Source organism: Glycine soja, chromosome 11 (genome assembly GCF_004193775.1).
Source record: "Glycine soja cultivar W05 chromosome 11, ASM419377v2, whole genome shotgun sequence".
Lineage (NCBI taxonomy): Eukaryota > Viridiplantae > Streptophyta > Magnoliopsida > Fabales > Fabaceae > Glycine > Glycine soja.
Window position 1 is genome coordinate 7910210 of NC_041012.1, and position 24509 is coordinate 7934718.

Here is a 24509-nt window from a genome sequence, read left to right on the forward strand (position 1 = left end):
CACCAGTTTTTTAAAGCATTGAGAAGACTCCACTTCTCAACGGTCAATTTTTAAAAAAATTAAAGTTTTAGTTAACATTTTAATATTATTTTTGCATTAATAAAAAAATAAAAAATAGTTAACATTTTAACTATTTTAAAATATTATTTTTGCATTAATAAAAAAATTAATATTTTAATAGTATTATTTTATTAAATATGATTTTCTAATAATGTCATTTAATTTTTTTTTAAATGATAATATTTTTTGTTTAACAATTTATTTATAAAAGAACATTACATCATAAATAAAATACATAAACAATAATATTTATCTAAAGGAAAGCTAAAGAAAAAGATTTCTATTGTTTTTGCTGTCCTTGTTGTGATTTCACATTTTTTTTAGATTTCTATTTATTTTCTTGTTCTTTCATCTCATTGAGAATTTGAGTTAAATCAAATCTCCCTTTGTACTCCTTCATTTACTTGTATCAAGGAAAGAGAGGAGTAAAATCAGATCAAAATCGATAACATTTTGCAATTTATCTATGTCTTTAAAAAATTAATATATGTTTCACTAACAATGAATTGTCAACTCACAATTTAAATTAAGTATGAAATAATAATAACAATGGAAGTCTAATTCACTAAACAGTAAGGTAAAATCATAATCGAAATTGACACTTTACAATTTACCCACATTTCTAAAAAAATAATAGATGTTTCACCAACAAAAAACTTACATTGAATTGATAACTTATAATTTAAATTTAAGTCTGAAACTAATAATGGACGTCTAATGCATCAGGGAAAATAAAAAGTTCAAAACACTATGCACTATACTGGTAAAAAGCAAAATTACAATAACAGCATGTGTCAGTAAACATCAATGGGGTGAAGCTTTAAACAACTATAAATAACACCAAACACTCTTAATATAGTCACACACTTTCGCACAACATACCATCACAAACTATATTCAATCTCAATATTATGACATTTTTTAGAAAAACAAACACCAACAATTTCTAACATGAGATTGACATTCATCTTTTCAAACGAATCAATCATTTACAATCAAATTAGTGTTTATTTTTAATGTCCTATTCCAATACCAATACGAGTTTTTGAAAAGTGTTATTTGCTACGCAACACCTTCCACCCCATGATTAGTGTTGTCATTTTCATGTTTTAATTCTTATTACATTTCATTGTTTTCATTTTATTATATGTATTTTATTATGTTTCAATTTCATTTTACTATTCTCAATTGTTATTGATAATATTTTTTGTTATTTGAGAGTTTTAATTTCTTCATAAAATATAACTAATATGTGATAATTATATATTCATTGTATTCTTTATAATACATTTTTTAAAAAAATCAAAAGTTTGAAAGTCTTGTATAAATTAATTATTATCAATCCAAAAATATTATCAACTTTTAAAAATAAAATAATATAAGCAAAAAAATATATATTTAATAACATCATTTTCTTTAAAATTAAATATTATTTTAAAAAATTATTCAATAAAATAATACTATTAAAATATTTAATTTTTTATTAATGTAAAAATAATATTAAAAAACCAGTCAATAATTTTTTTTAAATAATTAAAATGTTAACTAAAAAAAATTAATATTTTTTTTAAAAAAATTAACTGTTAAGAAGTCTGGTTGCCAGCTCCCACTTCTCAGTGTCTTAAAAAAAATTGGTGTAGTTTGGGATTTATAATTTAAAGATGTGTAATTTGGATATTATAGAGAGAGAATGTGTGCAGTCCAGGAAAAATTTCTTCTTTTCCCCCATTTTCAGCTGAAGTGATATTTATATATGGCGAAGCATGTGTTAAAAAATCATCAGCCTAATTTTAATTTGCGATGCGTGGTAAATTAAGATTGTTGCTTAATTTCAATTTTTTATCCGTTTGAGTTAATGTCTTTAAAATGTTTTTAACTTTATATAAATTAAATAAACTAACGTTTTTAATCTTTGCAAAAAACTTGCTTGTTTGTTCAATAAAAATAGCAAAAATTGTGTATTTTCAGAATAAAATATATGAACTAAAATCTGAATAAAATATTTATCTAAATAAAAACCAAACAACTCTATTTTTCAGAAACAAGAACCACATTTAGTTGTTAGTGATTTTATCAAAAAAGTGTTAAGATGACACATATTCATTCTTTAATAAACTAGTTAAGTACTAAAAACATAATATATATATATATATATATATATATATATATATATTCAATCTTCAAATTAAAACATCTTGTATTATATATATATATATATATATATATATATATATATATATATATATATAATACAAGATGTTTTAATTTGAAGATTGAATAATCAATTTAGTTTCTGAATTTCTAATTTAAAATTTAAAAAATAATAAAATAGCTCTTAAAATTATAATGTTCGGTCAAATTGGTGTCACCAAAGAACTTACTAGCGGGATTAGAAAAATGATATAAATCCTAATACTATAAATCATCGACCCTTCATTATTAGTTGGTGCCACTTAACCCAGGTAAGAAGGTCGAATTGGCAACAAAACATTACTGAAATAATAATGATTTTCGTATGTCTTTATTCTTCATTTGCCCACTTATTAGTTTTGCATTATTCTTATGAGTTACAAAGGTGTGATAGGAGTACATATTATATTGGGTTAATTATATTTTTTATTCCCTAAATTTTTTAAAATTTTTACTTTAATTCTTAAATAAAACTTTGACTAGTCTTTTTCAATGTTTTGTCTGTATGTATTTTTAGTCTTTGCTGTCCGTCAAGTGTATGGTTAAAATGATGCTGTGGTTGTTGTAGGGAGTGACACGTGTTAAATGATTGTGGCGGATATTTTGTAGCGGTTAAAACTATAAGAAAATGCTTGGATAAGTGTTTAAATCATATCAAACAGTTTGTGTCTGATTGTTAAAAACCTTCAGAAATGCATCACCGGGCCAGGTCTTTATAACCAACTGGGTAGTTGGGCCATCCGAGTCAACCAAAACAATCACACGACACAGATTATATAAAAAAAACAAAACGTAAATTCAACTGAACCCACAACGTAAATCCAAATGTTCATCACGTGCATATTGACGTTGCAGTGACATTGGGGTGAATTTCTATTCCATGATCCGTTCATGAGTTTTTGTGTTCCCCATTGTTGTCGCTTAGCTTAGGGTTTTTCGATTTAGAATTTCAGAAATACGGAGAGAGAGAACTTTATTTGTGGCTTTCTTTATCCACACGATTGGTCACTAGATTAATCTTAATCTGCAATTAGAGAAGGTAAACGAACTACAAAGGCTTCTAGTGTGCTTGTACACTTTATCAAATTATAAAAGGAATCTCCACCAAGTAAACATAACAAAATATAAATGATTTAAAAAATACTAGTAATTGATAACTTATTTTTTTTCTGAACTTTCTAAACGCATGTTAAGAATCGTGATAGAAATTTCTGGGGTCCTAAATCCACTGGAAATGTTTGAAATGTATTAATCACCATTTTAAGTAATTTTTGGATCGGGGACCAAGACCAACCAATTTTATTTAAAAGCTATAAACATAATTAATTCTATTGTGTTTTGGGACTTGTGCTTTTTAGCATATTGGAATTTATTCATTGAAAAATGTCATCACCACCATAATAATTCCTATAATCAAGCTGAGACCCTCCACCTAATTATATATGTATGTTTCACCCTAATTGTCATTTTCATCTTTTGTCGTGACATTCATGTGTGTACTTATTTGACTACCACTCTAGTTTTCTTTTGTTAATGGTGTTAGCTAACACCAATTATTAACAAAAAACAAAATTTATTTGACTGAATAATTATCGTCATTTATTTCAAGAACAAAATTAACTAAATATTATTTGATGGTAATTCACTATTTCAAAGGTCTTGTCTTTCTTGGACCAATTTGAACAATCAATTCAATTTCAAGCGCTACAATCTAATTTAAAATATAACGAACTAATTCATGACAGCATTGCTTTTAAAGTAAAAAATACTTTTTAACTCTAACTGAAATCTAAGTGAATACTCTGTAATTCCCAAATTGAATTTCTTGAAAGTGTAAGGCGGCATCACTTTAAGATTAATCAATTTATTACGCTTCAATATATTATGCAGACAAACAGAGACTTGTGAGTATAATCGACAAGTTTAGCACGAAAATATACAATTCTCGGTTCACTTGCACACTTCAATTTGACTAGCTAAAATGATCACCTGCAGCAGAATGATCCTTTGCAGTTATTTTGTTTAGAGAGGATCACAAACTATTTTATACTATAATCATAGAGAATCAAATACAAAAATATCAAATATCAAAAATTGGATGCAACTGCATCCGCATGCAGTTCCTTCATAAAGTATCCGAAAAAAGTCTGCAACCAAAAAGAAATAAATCTTAGGGTTCAGGAATTGGGACAGACGGCATGAGATTTTAACGAAATACTCTAGCTCATGTGAATAACAAATGTTTTTATAAAGACAATAATTAAAAGAGAGTAACATTAAAAAACACAGACTAAATAGCATTCGCAAAACAACAAAATATAAGAAACTCCTCCTAAGTCATCCTCTGAGCAGCTTCCTTGGCAAGAAGCTTCTCCTTTGCTCTGGTTTTCGCTTGGGATTTGGATCCCATGATCCCACCACCCCACTTCTTTCTGTACTCGTCATATTTGTCGTTGAAGTTAGCCTGAAAGGAAACCACCAACCAAAACACAATACAATCAGTTTTTTTACAACAGCATAAAAGAAACAGTATTAATTTAATCAACGCCACCTTGATAGCCTCCAAAACTCTGCTGAACTCCAATTTATCTTCATTCTTAACAGTGGTCAAACACAAAACGGATGCAGTTTTCTTGTGGACAACCTGTTAAAAAGCATGTGGGTTTTAAATCAGTCATTTAATTCAGTCATACAGTATGAAAATCACAATATACAAAGAAACATTACCGTTCCCAAGCGGGCCTTTCCCTTCACAATACAGTACGGAATTTCCATCTTCCTGCACAAAGCAGGAAGCCAGACAACCAATTCAATTGGGTCCACATCGTGAGCAATCACAACGAGCTGTGCTTTGTTCTGCTAGGAAAAAATAAAATCAACATCACTAAAAAAATACAGGGGCAAAACTACAATCACAAAAGTGATAATAACACAGAAAACAACCTGCTCGATGAGGTAGGTAACATGGTTGAGACCATACTTCACAACAATAGGCTTCTTAGCTTCAACAGTTTTGCCTTCAGCCTCTGCCTGAGCCCTTTTCAAGAGCCTCTCCTTCTTTTCAGCTTTGTCCTCGGGCCTGTACTTCAGAAGCAACTTGAACAGACTTGTTGCTGCAGATTAGATTAATAAGAAACATCAAAATTAGGAACAGGGCATTGAATATTAAAATTATCATACAACAAAAATGCAGCTACTTTGCAATGAGGCAAAGGCATATTCGACAACACGAACATTACGGTCATCAACAATCATCGGCATGTAATATATGTGACTGTTTCAATATTAATTTCAAGAGAATTGATAAATAAAAAAAATAAGAACAACATAGCCTAATTTAGGCTTGAAAATATCCAAAATGAATCATCATATTTGGATGTGCCTAGGTAAATAACAATGATCTATAATAATAATAAAAATAACAAGGATTACACCTCACAGAACAACACGCACAAGTATACCAGATCCAAACATTGTGTTAGTTATTATTACCTAGGTTTTTGTCAAGAGTTTTGGTAAACTGGTTCAAAGCTGGGGGAACCTTCAACCTCTGCTTCAGAATCCTCTTCTTCCTCTGAATTTGAACATTCTTTGGCCACTTCACGAACCTAGTCAAGTCTCTCTTCGGAGGCAACGCCCCTCCGATTCCGAACTGCTTCGGACGCTTCTCGAACAACGGATTCGTGACCTTCTCCTGAGATTTCAAAACAGGAAAAAAATCACTTTAAAAAAAAAAAAACAGATAGCAAGAACCGAATCACGAATCGAGTTGAACTCCGAGAAGTTATTAGTTACGTACAGGCTTCTTCTTAGCGGCAAGAGCCGGAGCCTTTCCACCTCGTTTGGGAGCCTACGAAATCAAACACAGTAACAATTGCACATTACGCAAACAAAAATAAGGGTTTCACATCACAATCGATGTAAGACCTAAAACCTATCTAAGATGTAAGAGAAACGAAGAAAATGTAGGTAAGCATAAGCATGTGCAGAGATGATCTTTCGTTCGTGAATAGAACTCACCATTGCTGCTGCAGCTGCTGTTGTGAGGCGAAGCAATGCGAGCGAATCTGACTCTCAGAAAAACCCTAGTTAAGGTTGTGTATTATATATGAGTATTGGGCCTGGTAATAACGCTTTCGGCCCGGTTCTTAACATTTTTTTCTTTTAAATATTTGTTGAATTGAAAAAAAAAATGTTTGACATTAATTTAGTCATTAATGTGTCTAAATTAACTTATTTAAACATGCGGAAAACTCTACTATAAATACTTACAATTTATCATAAGTAAAATAAAAAAATTAAAATACGCTAATATAAAAAGATAATTCAAACAAATAAAAAGACAAATTGCATTCTATTTAGCATGAGATTTATTTAAATGAAAATTAGACTAAAACTTTTAAAAAATACTGCACTCTGTTCCATTTGTATCAACTTGATAAAAATAATAATAGATAGTAATAAAATGTTTTATTAAACCAAGGTTAACAGTTAGTTAACATTAAAAATGTTAAATATATTTTTTTGATGTAAAAATCTTCAACAAAATAAGATTATTGGGGTGATAAATCTCTCACTTTAAATATTTAACATTATTTTATTTTTACACCAACAAATCAGATCCTTTCCATTAATATAATACATTGAGGAATCACATTATGAATATACTTAAGAACAAACATAATAACTAACTAAAATATATAATTGATAGATGATTTTATTTTTTAATATGTAGTCATGAGTTTAATTTCTAATTTATGCATATGAAAATCATGTGCTATCAAATTAACTTGCCTTCTACCCTATTGAATTTGGAAAGAAGGAAATAGCCCACATACGGTCTGTGGTAAAAAAATGTTAAATAATTTGCACCCCATTCTCCTTTATAGTTTTTTTATTATTTAAATAATGATTAAGTCAGGGTGTTTAAGGAGTTTTCCCCTCCTTGATGGCATTTTAATAGTTCAAAGTAATTAAACCTTTATTCTAATGTGACATTTTTTTCATCCATATGATTGACTTGCTAACTTACCTATATCTCTCATATTTTTCTTTTCTTTTACATTTTACGAGTTAAATTACAAGTTAATAAAAAAAAAGTAAGATATTATCATCATCGTTACAACTATTAATCATGTGCTCAATATTAAGACAATTTAAATTAAACATTTTCATTTATGAGATTAGAGTTATTGTACTCGAACACTATAACTAATATTTTGAAGCTTGAGCCATTAGCAAAGATTACAACACATGAATTGTCCTTTTCTCACAAACAACTCCAAAACCCACTACAACATTATACTTTCTACCGCAAGCTAAATTTTAACTCACATAGCATATTTTTAAGATAATATGTATTGACACAATGAAACCTGTGAATCAATTGATATTATATTATTTCACCTTAATTAATGATTTTAAGTTATCAAGAGGGAATATTTTCTTATCTATAACAGTTCTATTCAATTCAAACATGATTAATTTAAGTGAAAAGTATACTAATCTATATTAAAAAAATATTGGCAAAATACACGTTAAGCACCATAGGCAAACCAAACATACTCAATTTATACTGGAGAGATGTGGGGAATGTATATATTTTTTTACTTGTGCGGGAAATCTATATAGGCAAACCAAGCATACACGATATATTATTTCCATCTTTAGCATGACAATCATTCACAATTAGTATAGCAAAATGAACTAATATCGTTGTACAGCCTTAAACATGTCTGCACAAATATTTACATTGTTTGGTTTGACAAAGTAAACTATGTGACGTTTATTTGGTAACTTCATATTTATTGAACTTGCATTTTTGTAACTAGTCAATAAATCATTTAAAAAAGGCTTATAGTTATGATTATAAGTGGAAGTAAAAATAAAAATAAATAGCATACATATTATGAGAAATTGAATAAGTCTTGTTGTACTTTGTTATGAACAAGACTAATGTTTTTTTCTCTGTTTTACTTAGAGTACTCCAGTAATTATGGTTATATATTGGGACTAGAGGGGGTTAGATTAACTTTTAGTGATAATGGTTGCTTAATGAAAATTCCCTAAATATTTTATTAACCTCTAGGAATCTTTTATAGTATAGAATGTTTGAAGTTTTATGTGACATAAACAAAGCTCAAAGTATAATTGTAAGAGTCCAATAATTGATTAAATGATATAAGATTTTATTGCATTTATACGAGTAAGAATAATCTATTTAACAAGAGAATTCCTATTCGATTCTCATATTATACAAAAATTTCTTTAACCAACAATAATCATATACTGTAGGTGAAATTAATTTATAACTCTGGAAAAAAAAACATGACTTTAAAATAGGTTTTCAATCTTTATTTTCACTAACTAACATTTTTAAATATTTTAATGATTGTTTTCAATTATTCTCTAAAAATAACTTCCAGTTTTACAATTTTTAAAAATAGGTTTTCAATCTTTATTTTCACTAACTAATATTTTTAAATATTTTTTTCACTCATCCTCTAACAATTTCCAAATTTTTTAAAATATGTTTTCATCTTTGTTAAAGACTAACTAACATTTTTAAATATGTTAAATTTATTTTTCAATCATTTTCTAAAAATAACTACCAATTTTGAAATATGGTTTCAATCTTTTTTAAACTAACTAACAATTAAAAAAAATTAAATTATGTTTTCAATCATTTTTTAAAAATAACTAACAATTTTAATAAAAACTAATTTGTTGTAATAATTTTAAATAATTCACACTTTTTTTTTACATAAATTTGAACTATGACTTTAATACTATTATATTTATGATTTAATATCTAATCTAAAATCTAATCTTAATGGTAACCAACAATATTTTTTTTCTTACATAAAACCATTACTTCCTAATATCTAATCTAATGTTACTTATAACTAAGATGTTATTTTTTATTTTCACTCATTTTCTTAAACTAACAATCTCCTCGGACAAATAATAAATTAACATTTCAAAAAAATTACTAAACCATACAAACAAATAATTTATTGACACTACGTCCATTTTTTTTAAACCATACAAAAAAATTACTAAATAAAATAAATAATTTACATGTCAAGAAAATCAAAATTTTTTAAAACCCATACAAACAACAAATTTTTTTATTGACACTACGTCTATTTTTAAACCCATACGGATTGACAATCTGTATGGACCATACACGTTGTCGTATGGTCTATACGGATTGTCAATCCATATAGGTTTTAAAAAAAAACCATGGAGCAAACCAAAACACAAAACAACACACAATAGCTAACGACAAAAAAGAATTCCAAACCACCACAACAAGGAAGAAGAAGCACCACAGGAAGAAGAAGATTCACTAACCTCGAAGGCGATTAACAAGACGAAACCACCACAACAAGAAGACGCACCAACAACAACAAGAAGAAAAGCCACTAGCAACAACCACGGACAACCACCACACGTGGAAAAAAGGAAGAAGAAGCAGTTCGGAAGAAGAAAAGAGGAAGAAGCAATTCGGAAGAAGAAACACTGCGCGAGATTGGAGAATGAATAGTGACTCATAATGGACATTTTAGTCCTTTCACCCACATTGCTGGGTGCCCCAAACAACAACCTTTAATTGATCATTGATCCATACTTCATTGTTTCGTTCTTTCTCCTAATAATCGTGGTGTAGTGAAATTATATATAACTTTGTTGGGTGCCCCAAACAACAACCTTTAATTGATCATTGATTCAGACTCCATTGTTTCGATCTTTCTCCTAATAATCGTGGTGTAATGAAATTATATACAACTTTTGTCTCCAAAACATTGCAATTTACAAGGAGACCTTCAATACATTTTTCCACACGTAAGAGACAAGGATTGTCTTTCCCCGAGACACCAAATAATGTCATCAAGTCTATGCAAATATCTTTATTCCACACGGATGGATTATTCAGAAGGACACTATCCAGTATATAGTATTTCAAACACTGCGTTTCCACCAAGTGAAGGGAAATTCTCAGAAGCATGCGTTAATCTTCCATCCATCACTTCGCAGGGGTCCCTGGTAGAAGCAACTAATGATCAAGGTTCCTCCCACAGAGGGACATCTGACATAAACTTGAGATTTTGCATACTACCGTAATCACCCAAGGTTCTTTGTCCGTGTGCTTAACTTTCAAATGCATCAACTGAGTAAAATGGTTCAAGCAATGCATTTTTTTCAAAATTTCCAAATGCACCACATGCCCCCTGCCTCACCTTGGGGCTTTATAATGGAAGATTCATCAAAACCAATCCTTCCCACAAAACGCTTAACTTTTATGGGTTTTCTGTCAGAACCATAAGAGAGCAATCATACTAAGGATCCCCCACCAGTGTGGTGAATCCCTTACAACCAGTGCCTCTACAATAATATTCATTGGGAAATGTTAGAGTGGGATTGTCCTGTTGGACGAAGTTTCTCCATGCACAAAACTGGTATGAACTTGCAATGTACTTGAACATTGGAGGTATTTTCAACTGCCATATCTTTCTCCTGTGTTTTTTCCGTATGGACTTTTGCTGATTCTAGGTGCTACTGTAACCAATAATCTGTGTGGGGCACTAGTCTCATCAATAGCATATTCCTCAATACAAATTATTCACTGAATTATAGCTCAATCGAATCTCACAAAAATGGCATCAATTTGTTACTGCATCTTAATATTAATTTTATCAAAATAGTAAAACCTTCTCTCTTTTTTGTCAAGTATAAGATACCAGCAACAAGTATTTGCACTTGCAGGAGGTTGATAAAAAAATAGTATTTAACCAGCAAATATCATGTTAACTGAAACGAAACACGCTGGACTAGTACTGCAAAACAGTTGTCACACTGGCAACCTGCTGCTCTAAGCCACTAACAACGAAGCAAAAGAAATCCTATCAGTGAATTTATGAAGATACATACAAAATCCCCACACTCAAGAATGGGTCATGATTGGCCTCTCGCCATATATTGTCACCAAAAAGAAAAGACCGAGATTTCACAACATGAAAGCTAAAAAAAGCTGATCAAGGAATTATATCTATACCAAATGTCATCATGTATTAATATGATAAATTAAGTAAGAGAAACAGCTACTCAACAACAGACTAAGCATCTGCCATGGGGAACATATTAGAAACAACACAGCCATTCAGTATTGTCCAAAGTACAATGGTGTTTCTTCAATTCCCCATTCTCCTCAATACAGCTTCCATGGAAATCCTGTTGCATGGCAAAGGAGCAACCATTCAACAGAATGCATTGAAGATAAAAAAGAGACTAAGAAATATTTATTGTCAAAAGAGATTAGGAAGCTATTGCTTGACCCTGACAAAAGCACATGCATATGGAGTAGAAGAATACAGTGAAACAAAGAGAAAGGCAACTCTTCCTGATCAAGTACAAAAACGGAAAAACTGAGAGGGGCAGACAATGTTGGATTCAAAATCACCCCCCCCCCCCCTTTTGTTTTAGCGTATCCAATAAACGTATGGCCTTAGCCAGTCTTTTGCAGATGTCTAAGGTCCCTGTCCCTGTCACCTATTTAACAAAGAATGCGAAAGTATCTTGCATGCCATCTATCCTATTTAAAGGGCAAAAGAGGTAGTTTCCAAGCTTGTTCCAAAAGTTCTCTATCCAAAACAAAGGGGAAAAAACAGGTTATAAATGTGTTTATTTAATCAGATATTTCCATTTATTATATTTCTTTTCATTTCTCTACTTGTATTTCATATACCCCATTGATGTCTCCAGCACCTTTTTTTACTGTCTCAAATATCTCAGTTTCTCTCCACAACTCCTTAAATTTGGGTACAGTGGTATTTATGTCCATTTTTTTAAATCAAGTTTATTTATTAAAACCCAGCACCACCAACAATAGCCTTATCAATGGATGAAGCTTTATTCCATGGATGAAGACTTCCATATTCATTTTAATCAATGGTCCACTAGCTTGAGGGAGGAGTTGTCTTAGGGGGTGTTTCCTTTTTGGCTTTAGCTAATGTGATCATGTAACTTTCAGATGGGTTAGGCAATTTTGCCTTGTACATTTTATCCTATCTGCAGTACAACTAGTACTGTATTACACTTAATATATAATACTGATTTTTGCTGTGCAAAAAAAGAAAAAAACAATAGCCTTATCCCACTAGGTAAGTAGTCTACAAGGATCACAATGGTGCCATTCGTTGGACTTGTTTATCATTCGCCATGAGGTCCCTTTTAATAATTTCCTCTAATGTTCTTCTTGATTTATCTATCCCTTTACACATGGATAAAAGTTTACTCTCCTTACCAGTGCCTCCGTCACCTTCATTGCACATGTCCAAACTACATTAACCAATTTTTTGTTGTCTTTCCTCAATAGGTGTCACACCTATATCTCTTTGTACACAATCATTTTGTGTGGCCACACATTCTTCTTAACATACTCATTTGATCATTTCTACTACATCCACATAGTTTGTAAACTGTTAGGCATTTTATTAATTTCCCCATCGTTTTGTAATATTAATCCCATATACTTTTTTTTTTTGGTCAGCATAATCCCATATACTTATTCAAAACCCACTAAAGATTAAAAGAACAACAACCCACCAATAGAAGTAATGACAGCCTTTCCAAGACCTATCATTTATTACATATTGTGTAACAAGAAAGCACCTCGACCAACATAATTAATCACAAGTAATTTTAACCATACCTTCAACTAGTTGATGGGAGATACACCCTTATAAGATCTTTCGCAACAACCTTTTTTCTACAGGTAGGGCATTTACCCTGAGCACTTATAGCAGCCTTGATGCAATCCTTGCAAAAAATATGACCACATCTTGTTGACATTTCATGTACCATAGGGCCCATACATATTGGACAGTTGAAGACAAGCTCCTTTGGAGGTTCGGGTGTCTTTTTAACACTTCCCCCCTACAAAAGAAAAATCCAAGTCAGAAATTAGAATTCCAGTAAACCTTTACAGTAATCTATTATGTTCTTTATTGAGGGGAATAAATCATATTATAACAATTTAATAGGATAAAGGAAATCAAGTTAAGTTTGAAATAATAAACTGCTCTACCAACACAAGATAAAAAGCAAGCAGTGATATCAAAATGCCAAGTATGCAACGATTCCATCAAATGCAAGTAAAATGTTTTTAAAAAAAAATAAAACACCTAAAATCTTTTATCCCTATGATTCTTCAAATACATATAGTTGTGTAATAAGCAATAGAAATCTGAACGACCGATTTTAAACAACTATTTGACTAAAACTGAATGCTTCTCTACGCCAAAAATATAAAATAAAATAAAACAAATAAAAAACTCAACACATAAATGCCTAAAGATCATAGCCAGAAGGAAATGATAAAAAGGTAACACCAAATTATGTTTCCAAGGTGGATATTCAATTATTACACATTTGAAAGCTAACTTTTTTTCCTTTCAGATGAACAGAAGACGAAGTACAGAACATAAAACATAATGCCATCTTGGAAAGGATTTTTTTACCATGGAACTGCTACTGCCTTCCAAATTTATATACTTATCACAATTAATAATCAGATTTGGCAATTCTCTTCGGCGTTTGTTGCGCCTAGTCTGATCTTCTGCAACAATCATAAATGGCAGATAAGTTAACCACCATTATAATCAGTAATCATAGAGAACAAAAACCATTTTTAAAAAAGACAACTTTAGATAACATGTGAGGAGCACAAAAAGTCCCAATGTTTGAGGAGGCAGTAAACTCACATACAACAGACCATTAAAGCAGAATGAACAAGATATTCAGCATGATATCATATATATGATCACAGTTTTTCCTTAATAAAATTGAATCCAAAGTTTGAATTAACTATAATTTGCTTTAGCAACTTCTAAACCCTGCTTTTATAAGTTAAATCACTGGGATACAGTAGCATTAGTACAAGACCCTGTAACACAATCAGCATAGAAAAGCATCGGGGAAAGTTAGATGAGTCACTGCCGAAATACATTATGTGGATATTTGCACTGAAGGGAAAACATGGTCTAATTCATAGTCACTGGTAATTAACACGCTCTCACTTTTACATAGGTCTACGGTTACCAGTCTTTGGCTATAAACAAACTTCCATCATATCTGCCACTTGAGTTCTATTATAGCCTTTGATTACCTTAGTTGAGTCAAGTCTACTGGTCATGACTCATGAGGTTATCTTATCTGACAACTGTTGTCTTCTTCTAAAAACACAATGTTCAACATCAGCACAACCTGGTGAGAAAAAGGCATGTGAAAGGGGAGCATAACATTACCTAGATCAATATCAACTACAGTCCTCCTACGAATTCTTCTTGAATTGTTTTTAGCCTAAGATGGAACACAAATGAAAAAATGAGATTGATTTCCAACAATGAAATATAACAATTGAAAAAATAATAGAAACAAAACATGTCCAAGGGAAGATAAACCTCAGCAAAAGCCCTTGGGGTACATTCAACAACATCATCATCAATGGCTTCCACGTCAATCATCGGAGGTTGAGTAACCTGTGGCTGCTGTTCAAGTTGAATTTCTTGAGGCACCGCCTGAGTTGAAGGTCCCTCCTGCTCACGATTCTCACCAGCCGGTAAACGGTTAAGGTCAAGGTCCAAAGCTGTCTTTCTCCGCCGGTAACTTCTGATAGCAGGTCCCTTGCCTGCCCGAGAGCTCATATTGGCACACTGTTCCCGTATCCAAGATGCAGTCTGAAAAAAATCCAATATCATACAAACGTTGCTCTTAGAAGAAGGTCTAGGCATAAACAATTAGGTGAAGTGGTAAACTTTTAATGTTAGAAGACAATCATAAAACAGAAAAATTCAAAAACTTAAACAACTTAAAACACACAACGTCAGCACTACAATCTGTGCAAGCTTTACAACTGAATAGAAAATTAGAGAACCACTTCCATTTTCCATCACTATTTCTCACGTGACTAACTTTCTACGTACCTACAACAATCAGCACAGTGCTAGATAATAATATATATATATATATATATATATATATATATATATATATATATATATATATAAAACTAAATCGTGTTTAATCTGGTGCACACGATAAAGCCAAGCTTCTTGAAGTAACCCGATCCCAATCATTCACACATAATCGTCAATTCATCAGCGGAATGTATATATATATATATATATATATATATATATATATATATAAAGAATTGACCAAACTAAAAAAAATAAAAACAAAAAATAGGAAACAGAACAGCACAACACCGATTGAAGCAGAGGCGAGTCCTTCTGGAAAACTAGGTTGTATGGTGATTGAAAAGAAAATCGATACAAAGAAAAACGGGGAAGTAGAGAGCGATCTGAGAAAGAGATTGAAACCCTAAGGGGCTTACCGGTTGCGAAACGACGCGGAGAAAGGTAGGGTTTGAGGAGAAATTGAAGGGAAGGGAAAGCTATGACGACTTAAAAGGGAAAAGAAGGGAGGAAGACATTGACACTGTTGTGAACGGAAACATGAACCGCCCGGGTTCAGACCCGCCCACGCGCTTCCAACGCCTGCCAAACGTCACTTCGCACGTGCTAAACTCAGTTTTCAAATTTATTTTACCTTTCAGACGTATTTCTTTCGACTTATCTTTTTTTTTTTTTTTAATTCTTTTGAGTATCTTAATCTTAATCTTTATTACAGAACTATAATTTTAAGATTTTTTTATTGTGTATGTTTTTAAGGATATGAGACGGGGAAATATTTTCATGTTTATTATAAGATTAAATTTCTTTACTGTTGAACATTAAACTTTTTTAGGAGAAGAACAATTTTCATGTTCCCATATTTTCACTCCTACGTAAAAAGGTGAGTAAGTTTATATATATATATATATATATATATATATATATATATATATATATAGTTTAAAAAAATTCCACACCTCATTTTTATATAAAAAATTAAATTTTTGACCAAATATATATTTTTTTAAAATTTAAAAATGTCATTCTTATAATTACATTCTCGAGAAATAACAATAATACACGAAGAATCCGGATAATAATTTCTCATTATTTTATAACATTCACATGTCATATTTAATTAAATGAACTAGATTTTTTTGATAAAAAATATTTAAATAATTTTATTATAACGTGTATTTAACATTACCTTGACACCAATCCTTGCTTTTATTTATTAATTATTATCAATACGAATATTATATCATAAAATTTAATTAGATGAAATTATTAGAAAAATAATCTTAACGATAACTATTCATAAGATGGTATTATTTAAAAATATAAACTTGTCAAATAAATTATGAAATAAAATCATATTTGCATGATAAGTAAATTAAAAATCATATGAATATTATATTATAAAATTTAATTAGATTAAATTATTAGAAAAATAACCTTAACTACATACATGTGGTGTGAAGTATTGCTCATAATTAAATACGTGCATTTTTTTTTCATGAACACGTTCTTATTTACTTGAAATGGTTAATTTAAGGGAGAAATAAGACACTGAAAAATTCACATATTTGGAAAGCAGCATCAACAGGAAAGAGATAATGGAGTGACGGTGGGACTGGATTCCACAGTTCTCTTCCCCACATTGCAAGTAGTAGTATGTGGCTACCGGCTAGGGCCTAAATAAAGGGTCCAAATTACCCTTGTGACTTACCCTGAAATCATCCTTTACTCATTTTAATTTAATTTTTTATTACTATTACTATTTATCAAATATCACACATTTTTCTGTCAATCGCTACACTATTTCTTAGGACGGAAATAGGTTAAAATCAAGTAAGTTCATATTTGGCTTGTTACGTGTCATGTGTGTTTTTAGATTGATCTAACATTTTTTGAAAGTCTGACTTAGTCTATTAATTTTTAAAAAAATCCATTTCATATTAAAAAAATCGGTAGACCTAAACTAACCTTAAATAAGCTAATTAGCTAACATGACAAAAAAAACCCTTGGTAAATCAAATTATAAACAAGTAATACTCAAGACATACACGATGGAAATAGGTAGGTTAAATTTTATAAAACTCAACTTCAGTTATTTCAAAGATATAAGACTATTTTTAAGGTCTAACATAATAAGACATATTTATCATTTAATGAACTTATAGACCTGACTCTTTATGTGAGTCGAACATACTGAAATTAACTTCGACCCCGAATGGGTTAATTCATGTTCTGCATACTGATTGCTCTCTGGCGTCTTTACCTCCAACTAGTTATGTCACAAATTGTATTCTTGTAATACTAGTTCGCCCAAAGCATCTATGACTGAGTAACGAGTCTAATGACCATCAAAACTCGAACAAGCAACAAACACTCATTTGCAAATTGCAATAGGAAAAATTGTCAGCCTTCAAGATCATCATCGTCTTGTAATACTATCATTCACGCTCTAGCAATTATTCCATTCAAACAACACAAGAAATTAGCTGACGACAACTAATAGTTCAAACTATTGCGACATTCTCAAACAAAAACTTGTCCTTGTGAATAGAAAAAACATTAATACCATAGGTTGTACAAAAGGTCCATGCCAAGTAAAATGGGCATTAATCAGATTGCAGGAAGTTGATCCCCCAAACTTAAGGATTGAATTCAAAGCAATTGAAATCCTTCCACAAAAGGCCAACACAGCATGGTAGTCAACACATCCGGATGCACTCTTGCTGCTAATTTCAGTAACGGTGTCTACTTCGGTCCCGATCTCGATCTCGCCCATAATCTCTATCTCGATCAACATAATCCCAATCTCGGTCTCTTCCCCTCTCCCTCTCTCTATTCCAACTGCTAGGCCTCTCTTTTTCGCTTCGCTCTCTGTTCCTGCTCTCCCCATCATTGCGCTCCCTTCCTCTGTCTCTACTTTCTCTAGCATCCCTGTCTATCCCTGTCATAGGTATTATTACAGAATAGCTTGGTTACTGCATATCAAACCAATTCATAATTTCATACAAACACGGCATATCTATGCATCCTCATTAACCATGATAGCTAAAAAAAACTAGGCAAACCATATATACCTGTATAATATACTCCAACACAAATAAACAGTTCAATATAATTTTACCTCGAAACTTTAGATGGACAATCAACTGCTACATAAATGCACTAAGGGTCTATTTAGATCAACTTTTTCATAAGCACTTACAGGAGAAAAAATAGGAAGAAAAAATAAAATAAGTTTCTCCCATAATAAACTAAACTTGTGCATAAGTTAAAATAAAATAGTCTTTTGAATAAGTTAAAATAAAAGAGTTTCTACAAATTAGCTTATGCATAAGATACTTTTAGCTTATGGGAAAAGCTGATTTTTTTTTCCTTCTTATTTTCTTCAGCTACAATTGCTAATGGAGAAGTTTATCCAAACAATGCCCAAGACAAACAATAACCAGTTTGATCTAGTATGCAGGGTTAGAAACTAAAAAATCAACTATTTGCATAAAGCCTAGATCAAGAATGCTGAAAAGGAAATAAGAAAACGTTAAAAAGAAATGATATGCAATCATGATTCTAGGATAACATGTGGGGAAAGTGTGGAGGTGGGGGCTTTGGGAGTTTGAATAGCTCACAAAGCACTTGTACAGCTTCAGCTTGCTCTTGTAATTAATGATCATGTAGTATTAACAATTCTAGATATGCAGCAATACCTAGTTCCTCGACCTCCCAACCAGCACGCCCTGAACCAGGAAGCCCACGTGCAGCTTCAGCTTGCTGTGTTTTGGCACGGTATTTTTTCTTAAGATTTCCAAATTCATCATACAACTCCCCATCATCCTGACAGTAAAAAAGATATTATAAGACAAAGGTAGTATATATATTATATAGCATGTATGATCTGACTTTTAATCAATCTTACTTCAGCTTCCCTTCTACGACGTCTAGTTTCTTCTATTTCCTCTTCATCAAGCTCTTTGTAACCTCCACCTCGTCCTCCTCTGTTTAATTAGAAATTATAAAGAACAAACCTTAGGAGAGTAACCTCAGTAACATTTTCATTGGTAAAGAAAAAAAAATTGTGAATAGTAAAACAGACACTAAATTGAAGTTTTGGCTTCAACATATGAAAAATGAAGGAGACAATTATGATTGAAGAAATCCAACATTTTCAAAATTGAAACCAAAATGAATAATAATGGTTAATCCATGTGTAAACCAAATACCAACTGGGTTAACAACATATGTGGACTTAATTTTGATTTTATAACTAAATAAATGGAAGTTTGTTTGACTTTGACAAGACTTCATAAGTTGAAATCTCCCAGTCTCCCAAAATGAAATACTTCATGGTATTTTCCATAAAACACAACGGAATGCATTTTACAAAAAGACTTCAGGAAAAAGACCAAAAGCACACCCACACACTTCCTAGCATGCAAATAGATAGTCATCATGAAGGTATATAAAAGAATTCAATCCAATACCTTACACCACCCTCATTATGCCCAGGCTTATTTGTATTGCAGATATTGCATTTAGTCCGCTTTGCCCAATTGATATTCCCACACCTAAGTGAAAAAAAAAACATGAGAGCCAATTCATACATTAAATTTTTTATTTTAAAAATCCTGCATAAACCACAAAAGTGTACACGTGATGTGCAAATTCAACGTCAAGTATAACTACCTCAGGCCAAGTGTTAATTATAACATGACTCACGAAATGAAAAAACTTGGTCAACAGTAAAACATTTAGTGATGATGGAATAGAAAATAATTATAAAGAAACCAGACACAGGAGAGAAAAGAACACAAAGGCAATATAACATAATCATACATTGGACAAGGCCAATCATTGGGACCAAAGAGTCCTCCACCAGCTGGCCGGCCAATGCCCCCTGATTCTTGTGCAGCACGTCCCTTGCCACGGCCACCAGCCCCTGAAATTCCAGAAGCACCAGCAGGACGAGCAGTTCCACAGCGATTACAAGCACCACGAAAAGCAAAGTTCACATTGGAGCAACTGCTACGAGAGGGAAAAATGTTATTCTCTCAATACTAAATCATCTAAAATGACTGAAGTGAGTAGAAGAGCAAGAAAGAGCTGCTCACCAATTTCATATCACAGACCTTGTATTCAGACACAACCAATCGCCATCTTGTTGCCATGCTTTGCCTGAAGAATCATTTTGACCTCTACCTCTTCCACTACCACCATTAACATCCTTGGTAGTTTCCTCTAGTCCACCAACATCATCAGCAACTACAGGTTCAACTGCTGCATTATATGCTTGCTCATCCTTGTTTTTTGACTCTGCTATAAAAACTCCAATTGTATTGCCATGAAAATCTTTGTTGTTAAACCATTCAACAGCAGCTACAGCAGCATGCGGATCCTCATATGTTACGGTAGCATCTCCTTTTGGTTCATTAGTTTCTTTGTCTCGATATAACCATATTTTTGGTCTCCCTGTACGTTTATCTTTCTGCGAAGTATGAATTGCAAAGGAAATAAGACTAACAGTTTAGAAATAAAATGCAACATAGAGAAGGTAAAAAAAAAAGACAAGAAACAATATTATATGGAGAGAAATGCAAAAAATGACAAATCAATCATGAATTGAAAATTTGAACCTATTGTTCATGTAAACAACCCCAAATAAAACTCATTTTGCAAGGATAAAAAACCAGAATTTAATTCAAATCTTACATCGAAATATGAGATTCCAATTTGACCAAGGTAAAAATTGAATCCATACTTATGTTCCTTATAAGATTTCTGATCTTTCCTATAGCAGGAAAGACATTTTGACAATAAGATAACATTAATTTTAATGGTTGCCATGCATGATGCAGACTCCATACCTTTATTAATCCGATGGTACCAAAATATTCAGCCAGCATAATATCGTCAGTCCCATAGGGCAAGTTGCATACATAGACAGACCCATTTGAAGGGGCATGATTTCCAGGATTGCTTGCCATGGGGCCTTAACTCATGAAACAGAAGCAACCAGAGCTCTGAAAATGAGCAAGCCAATTAATTGACAGGGGTACACAAATGCACACACACAAGTCAAGACATTAATTAATTAATTAATTAACCTCCAAGGAAAACAAAAAATTATCACAACCCTAACAAAAATTCTTCTGCAAGGTTTGACAACAAGTACAAACAACAAACATTCGGATACGACACAAATTTACTTATTAAGGGGCAAAATGTGACGTTGATGAAATTAGTTTTCGCAAAAAAAAAAAAAACTGCGTAGTTATTTAAAGAGTGAAAATCACAGAAGAAAATGCAAAATAAGTTTTATTGCGTGGAACAACGCCTTAGCAAAAAAAAAAAAAAAACATGTTCTAGAAGTTTCATCGGATGAAAAATCGTACAGTGCAGAAAGTCAGTGTATCGATTGAAAAACAAAGCAGTGGTGTAATCTGTTTTCCCCGTTATAATAAAAAACCAAAAGCCACGTTGGGCGACTGTGGCAATATGAAAGACACCGTTTGAACAAGTAACTGCTCGATGGTAAAACAATCGGAGAGAAAGGGGTGAAGGGAAGAAGAATAAAGATACAATTGGAAGGTTTTTTTGGTTGAAAAAACGAAATTAAGGGCAAATTATAGAACAGAAAAACGAACAAATAGAGATAAAAGGATAAAGAAATGAAACGAGAGTGCATACCCAAGATCGGAGGAGGTTGAGATATCGGATAAATGCTGCAGTTGTTGTGTTGTTCGTTAGATCTGTGATTTATCGCTTCTCCTCTCACTCCCTCTCCACTCTCCCTGCACTGTTTCTCTTCCTCTCTTCCAATGCCAATCCTTAATAGTTAATACTTTTTTTTTTCTTTCATTTTTTTTTCACAACAATAATACGGGTCGGATAGCTCGTCTTGATTTTGAATGACGAAAATTATGTAAAATTGATTTTTATTAATATTAAGGCTATATATATATGTGAGATCAAACTAGCCCAAAATTAGAATTACAGCTAAAAAAATTTGTTTATTAAATTCTGACTATTTCATAAAATTAAAAGTAATTAAAATGTGTAAAATAATAGAAAAATAAAAATTTATAATTCATTTTAAAAAGGTAAAAAAAAATACATTGAAGATAAAAATAAAAGAGACTAAATTATTATTTTAGTTCCTAGATTTTGAGTGTGTTTTTTTAGTTATTAAAATTTAAAAATGCTTTTTTTGTTCCTAAATTTTAGAAAATTATTTTTTTAGTCTCTAACATAATAAATTAATTGTAACGGTTTTTAAGTACTTTGTGACATTAAATACAAATTTAAGTGATTACAAAGTAAAAATTAATTTAAGACAGCTAAAAATTATCCCAATGTATCATGGACTAAAAAATGAAATTTTTAAAATTTAGGAACTAAAAAATGTATTTTTAAATTTCCAACTAAAAAAACTATTCAAGGAATAAAACATTAATTAAGTCAAATATAAAAAATTAAAAACTAACATTTTAAAAAATATTATTTCAAATAACGTTTTAAAAAACATTACAAACTTTGACATCTCTCCCCAACAGATTCATTTTCTTCGCCATAGACGACAGACTACACAACCAACATACCACAACCGGTGATGCACAACCATCGTGCCGCCACCCTAACCTCGACCTAGATCCCACCACACCATAATCCCAACTACCCTAATATGGCTTTTTTCCATCTTGATCTCGAAGTCGAAAACGCAATAAGGTTTGAGAACAACAAATTATAGGTAAAAATTTAAATGCACAAAATGCCTTAAATATGTGAATGTTGTGCAATAAAAGCCCCAAATTTCACAATGGACGACCTCAATATTTGTAGTGGAGGCATATGAAGAGGTTGTGGGAGGTTTCAATGGGGACAAATCTTTTGCGCGCTTGAATTGGTGTTGGTGTGGTAGTAGAACTACGATGACCCTAACAACATTAGGAAGAAAATAATAGAGGAATGTAGTGGTGGTAAGGAAGGAGATAGGTGCATGACATCGAAGAAGGGTGTGAAAAACAATGGAGGCAAAGGTGATAAGGTTGGCGAAACATGGGAGGAGGAGGGAGGTTTGCAAATAGAAAATAGGATGGAGTAAAGAGAAGTAGGGAAAAAAACTTATATTTTATGGTGATTTTTAACCGTTAATACTTTTATTTTATTAACCACGTTAAATTTGGATGGATAAAGGATCATTTTAAATCAACTTTAAAAAAATAAAAGATTAAAATAAACTTTTAAAATATAAAGGATCAATTTTAACAAAAATAAATAAAAGATTATTTAGCCTTTAATTTATTATGTTGAAAATAAATGTATATTTTTTAAAACAATAAATTACAATATTGAACCTTACACAAGTTCCTCAAAGTCTTCAATATTAAACCAATCCTAACAAGTAAAATTAAAATATAATAACAATATAATCATTCAATTGTGTATTGTTATATATTTGAGATACATAAAATGACTTTTAAATAGCTTTGGACCTCCATACCAAAGTAGGTAGACTCAAATATACCGCTTTTATACCCAATTTGATTTGTCAGCTTATCAAATATGGTTCAAGGAACATTTCACCCACAAGAGATTTTTTTATTTATTTGAGGTTAACCCTTTCTCCAGAAGCCACCTCATAGGATTTTTTTGGATATTAGTTAAAAATATGAGAAGCTTATTCAACAGTTGTTGCAACAATAATACTATCATTTGAAAAAAAAATGTGAAATCATAGGAGCAAAATTGGAAACCTTAATGCCATGAATCATTATTTGTTTAATTGATTGGAAATCATAGATAACAGTATTTCAGTAAGACAGTAAATGAGTAAAGAGAAATATGTCTTTATCTTAATCCTACGTGGAACCTAATAAAACAAAATAGAAAGAAAACAAATTTTACTATCAAAACAATCCATATGAGATTTTATTAAACTTTTTGATGAATAACATTCGTTTGATCATAACAATTCGTAATAGTCATTTTTGAGATATTGATAATTAATTTTAATATCGTTTGATTATTCTTAAGATCATTGATTATACCTATAAATTAATATAAAATTTTTTTAGTCGTCAATGATCCTAAAAACAACGGAATTGTGTCATAACTGATTGTTGATATCCTTAAAAAGACTATTTAAAAAAAAATTATAACCATTGAAGAGTTGTGAGTAAAAAAAATAATTAAATAGAGTGTTTTAGCGTGTGAACCATTGAAATATCAGCCATTGGGGCGTTAAATTAATCACGTTATTTACCATGTTAAAAGTTAGAACAGATAATATAC

General features: G+C 31.2%; 3 protein-coding genes across 3 annotated transcripts; all 3 read right to left on the minus strand.

Annotated features, from left to right (window-relative positions):
* Positions 1-4333: 4333 nt before the first annotated feature.
* Positions 4334-6384, minus strand: LOC114377323 (60S ribosomal protein L7a-1). Its single transcript, XM_028335778.1, has 7 exons — positions 6271-6384; positions 6050-6100; positions 5743-5944; positions 5194-5363; positions 4978-5106; positions 4802-4894; positions 4334-4714 (listed from the first exon to the last, which is right to left on the minus strand). Exons 1-7 carry the CDS (start codon positions 6271-6273, stop codon positions 4583-4585), a joined length of 780 nt encoding a protein of 259 aa, XP_028191579.1. The 5' UTR covers positions 6274-6384; the 3' UTR covers positions 4334-4582.
* A 4639-nt stretch (positions 6385-11023) lies between these two features.
* Positions 11024-15882, minus strand: LOC114377176 (E3 ubiquitin-protein ligase RNF4-like). Its single transcript, XM_028335584.1, has 6 exons — positions 15650-15882; positions 14715-14990; positions 14559-14613; positions 13773-13870; positions 12965-13188; positions 11024-11484 (listed from the first exon to the last, which is right to left on the minus strand). Exons 2-5 carry the CDS (start codon positions 14955-14957, stop codon positions 12967-12969), a joined length of 618 nt encoding a protein of 205 aa, XP_028191385.1. The 5' UTR covers positions 14958-14990; positions 15650-15882; the 3' UTR covers positions 11024-11484; positions 12965-12966.
* Positions 15883-17589: 1707 nt separating this feature from the next.
* On the minus strand, positions 17590-22067 carry LOC114377439 (transcription initiation factor TFIID subunit 15-like). Its single transcript, XM_028335941.1, has 8 exons — positions 21906-22067; positions 21083-21238; positions 20348-20703; positions 20055-20240; positions 19703-19786; positions 19138-19216; positions 18929-19055; positions 17590-18168 (listed from the first exon to the last, which is right to left on the minus strand). Exons 2-8 carry the CDS (start codon positions 21200-21202, stop codon positions 17960-17962), a joined length of 1161 nt encoding a protein of 386 aa, XP_028191742.1. The 5' UTR covers positions 21203-21238; positions 21906-22067; the 3' UTR covers positions 17590-17959.
* Positions 22068-24509: the final 2442 nt, after the last annotated feature.

Bases quoted from the DNA above. Each gene is read 5' to 3' on its own strand.
- LOC114377176 (XM_028335584.1), bottom strand. From the start codon at position 14,957: ATGAGCTCTCGGGCAGGCAAGGGACCTGCTATCAGAAGTTACCGGCGG. The intron at 14,614-14,714 runs GTTTATCTTCCC...GTTCCATCTTAG, and splicing joins CCCCAAGGGCTTTTGCTGAG to GCTAAAAACAATTCAAGAAG. The intron at 13,189-13,772 runs GTAAAAAAATCC...TTTCTTTTGTAG, and splicing joins AAGGCAGTAGCAGTTCCATG to GGGGGAAGTGTTAAAAAGAC.
- LOC114377323 (XM_028335778.1), bottom strand. The intron at 5,364-5,742 runs GTAATAATAACT...TCTAATCTGCAG, and splicing joins AACTCTTGACAAAAACCTAG to CAACAAGTCTGTTCAAGTTG. The intron at 5,107-5,193 runs GTTGTTTTCTGT...TTTTCCTAGCAG, and splicing joins TTACCTACCTCATCGAGCAG to AACAAAGCACAGCTCGTTGT.
- LOC114377439 (XM_028335941.1), bottom strand. From the start codon at position 21,202: ATGGCAAGCAATCCTGGAAATCATGCCCCTTCAAATGGGTCTGTCTAT. The intron at 20,241-20,347 runs GTCTGTGATATG...CTCTCGTAGCAG, and splicing joins TGGTTGTGTCTGAATACAAG to TTGCTCCAATGTGAACTTTG. The intron at 19,056-19,137 runs GTAAGATTGATT...TTTTACTGTCAG, and splicing joins GTCGTAGAAGGGAAGCTGAA to GATGATGGGGAGTTGTATGA.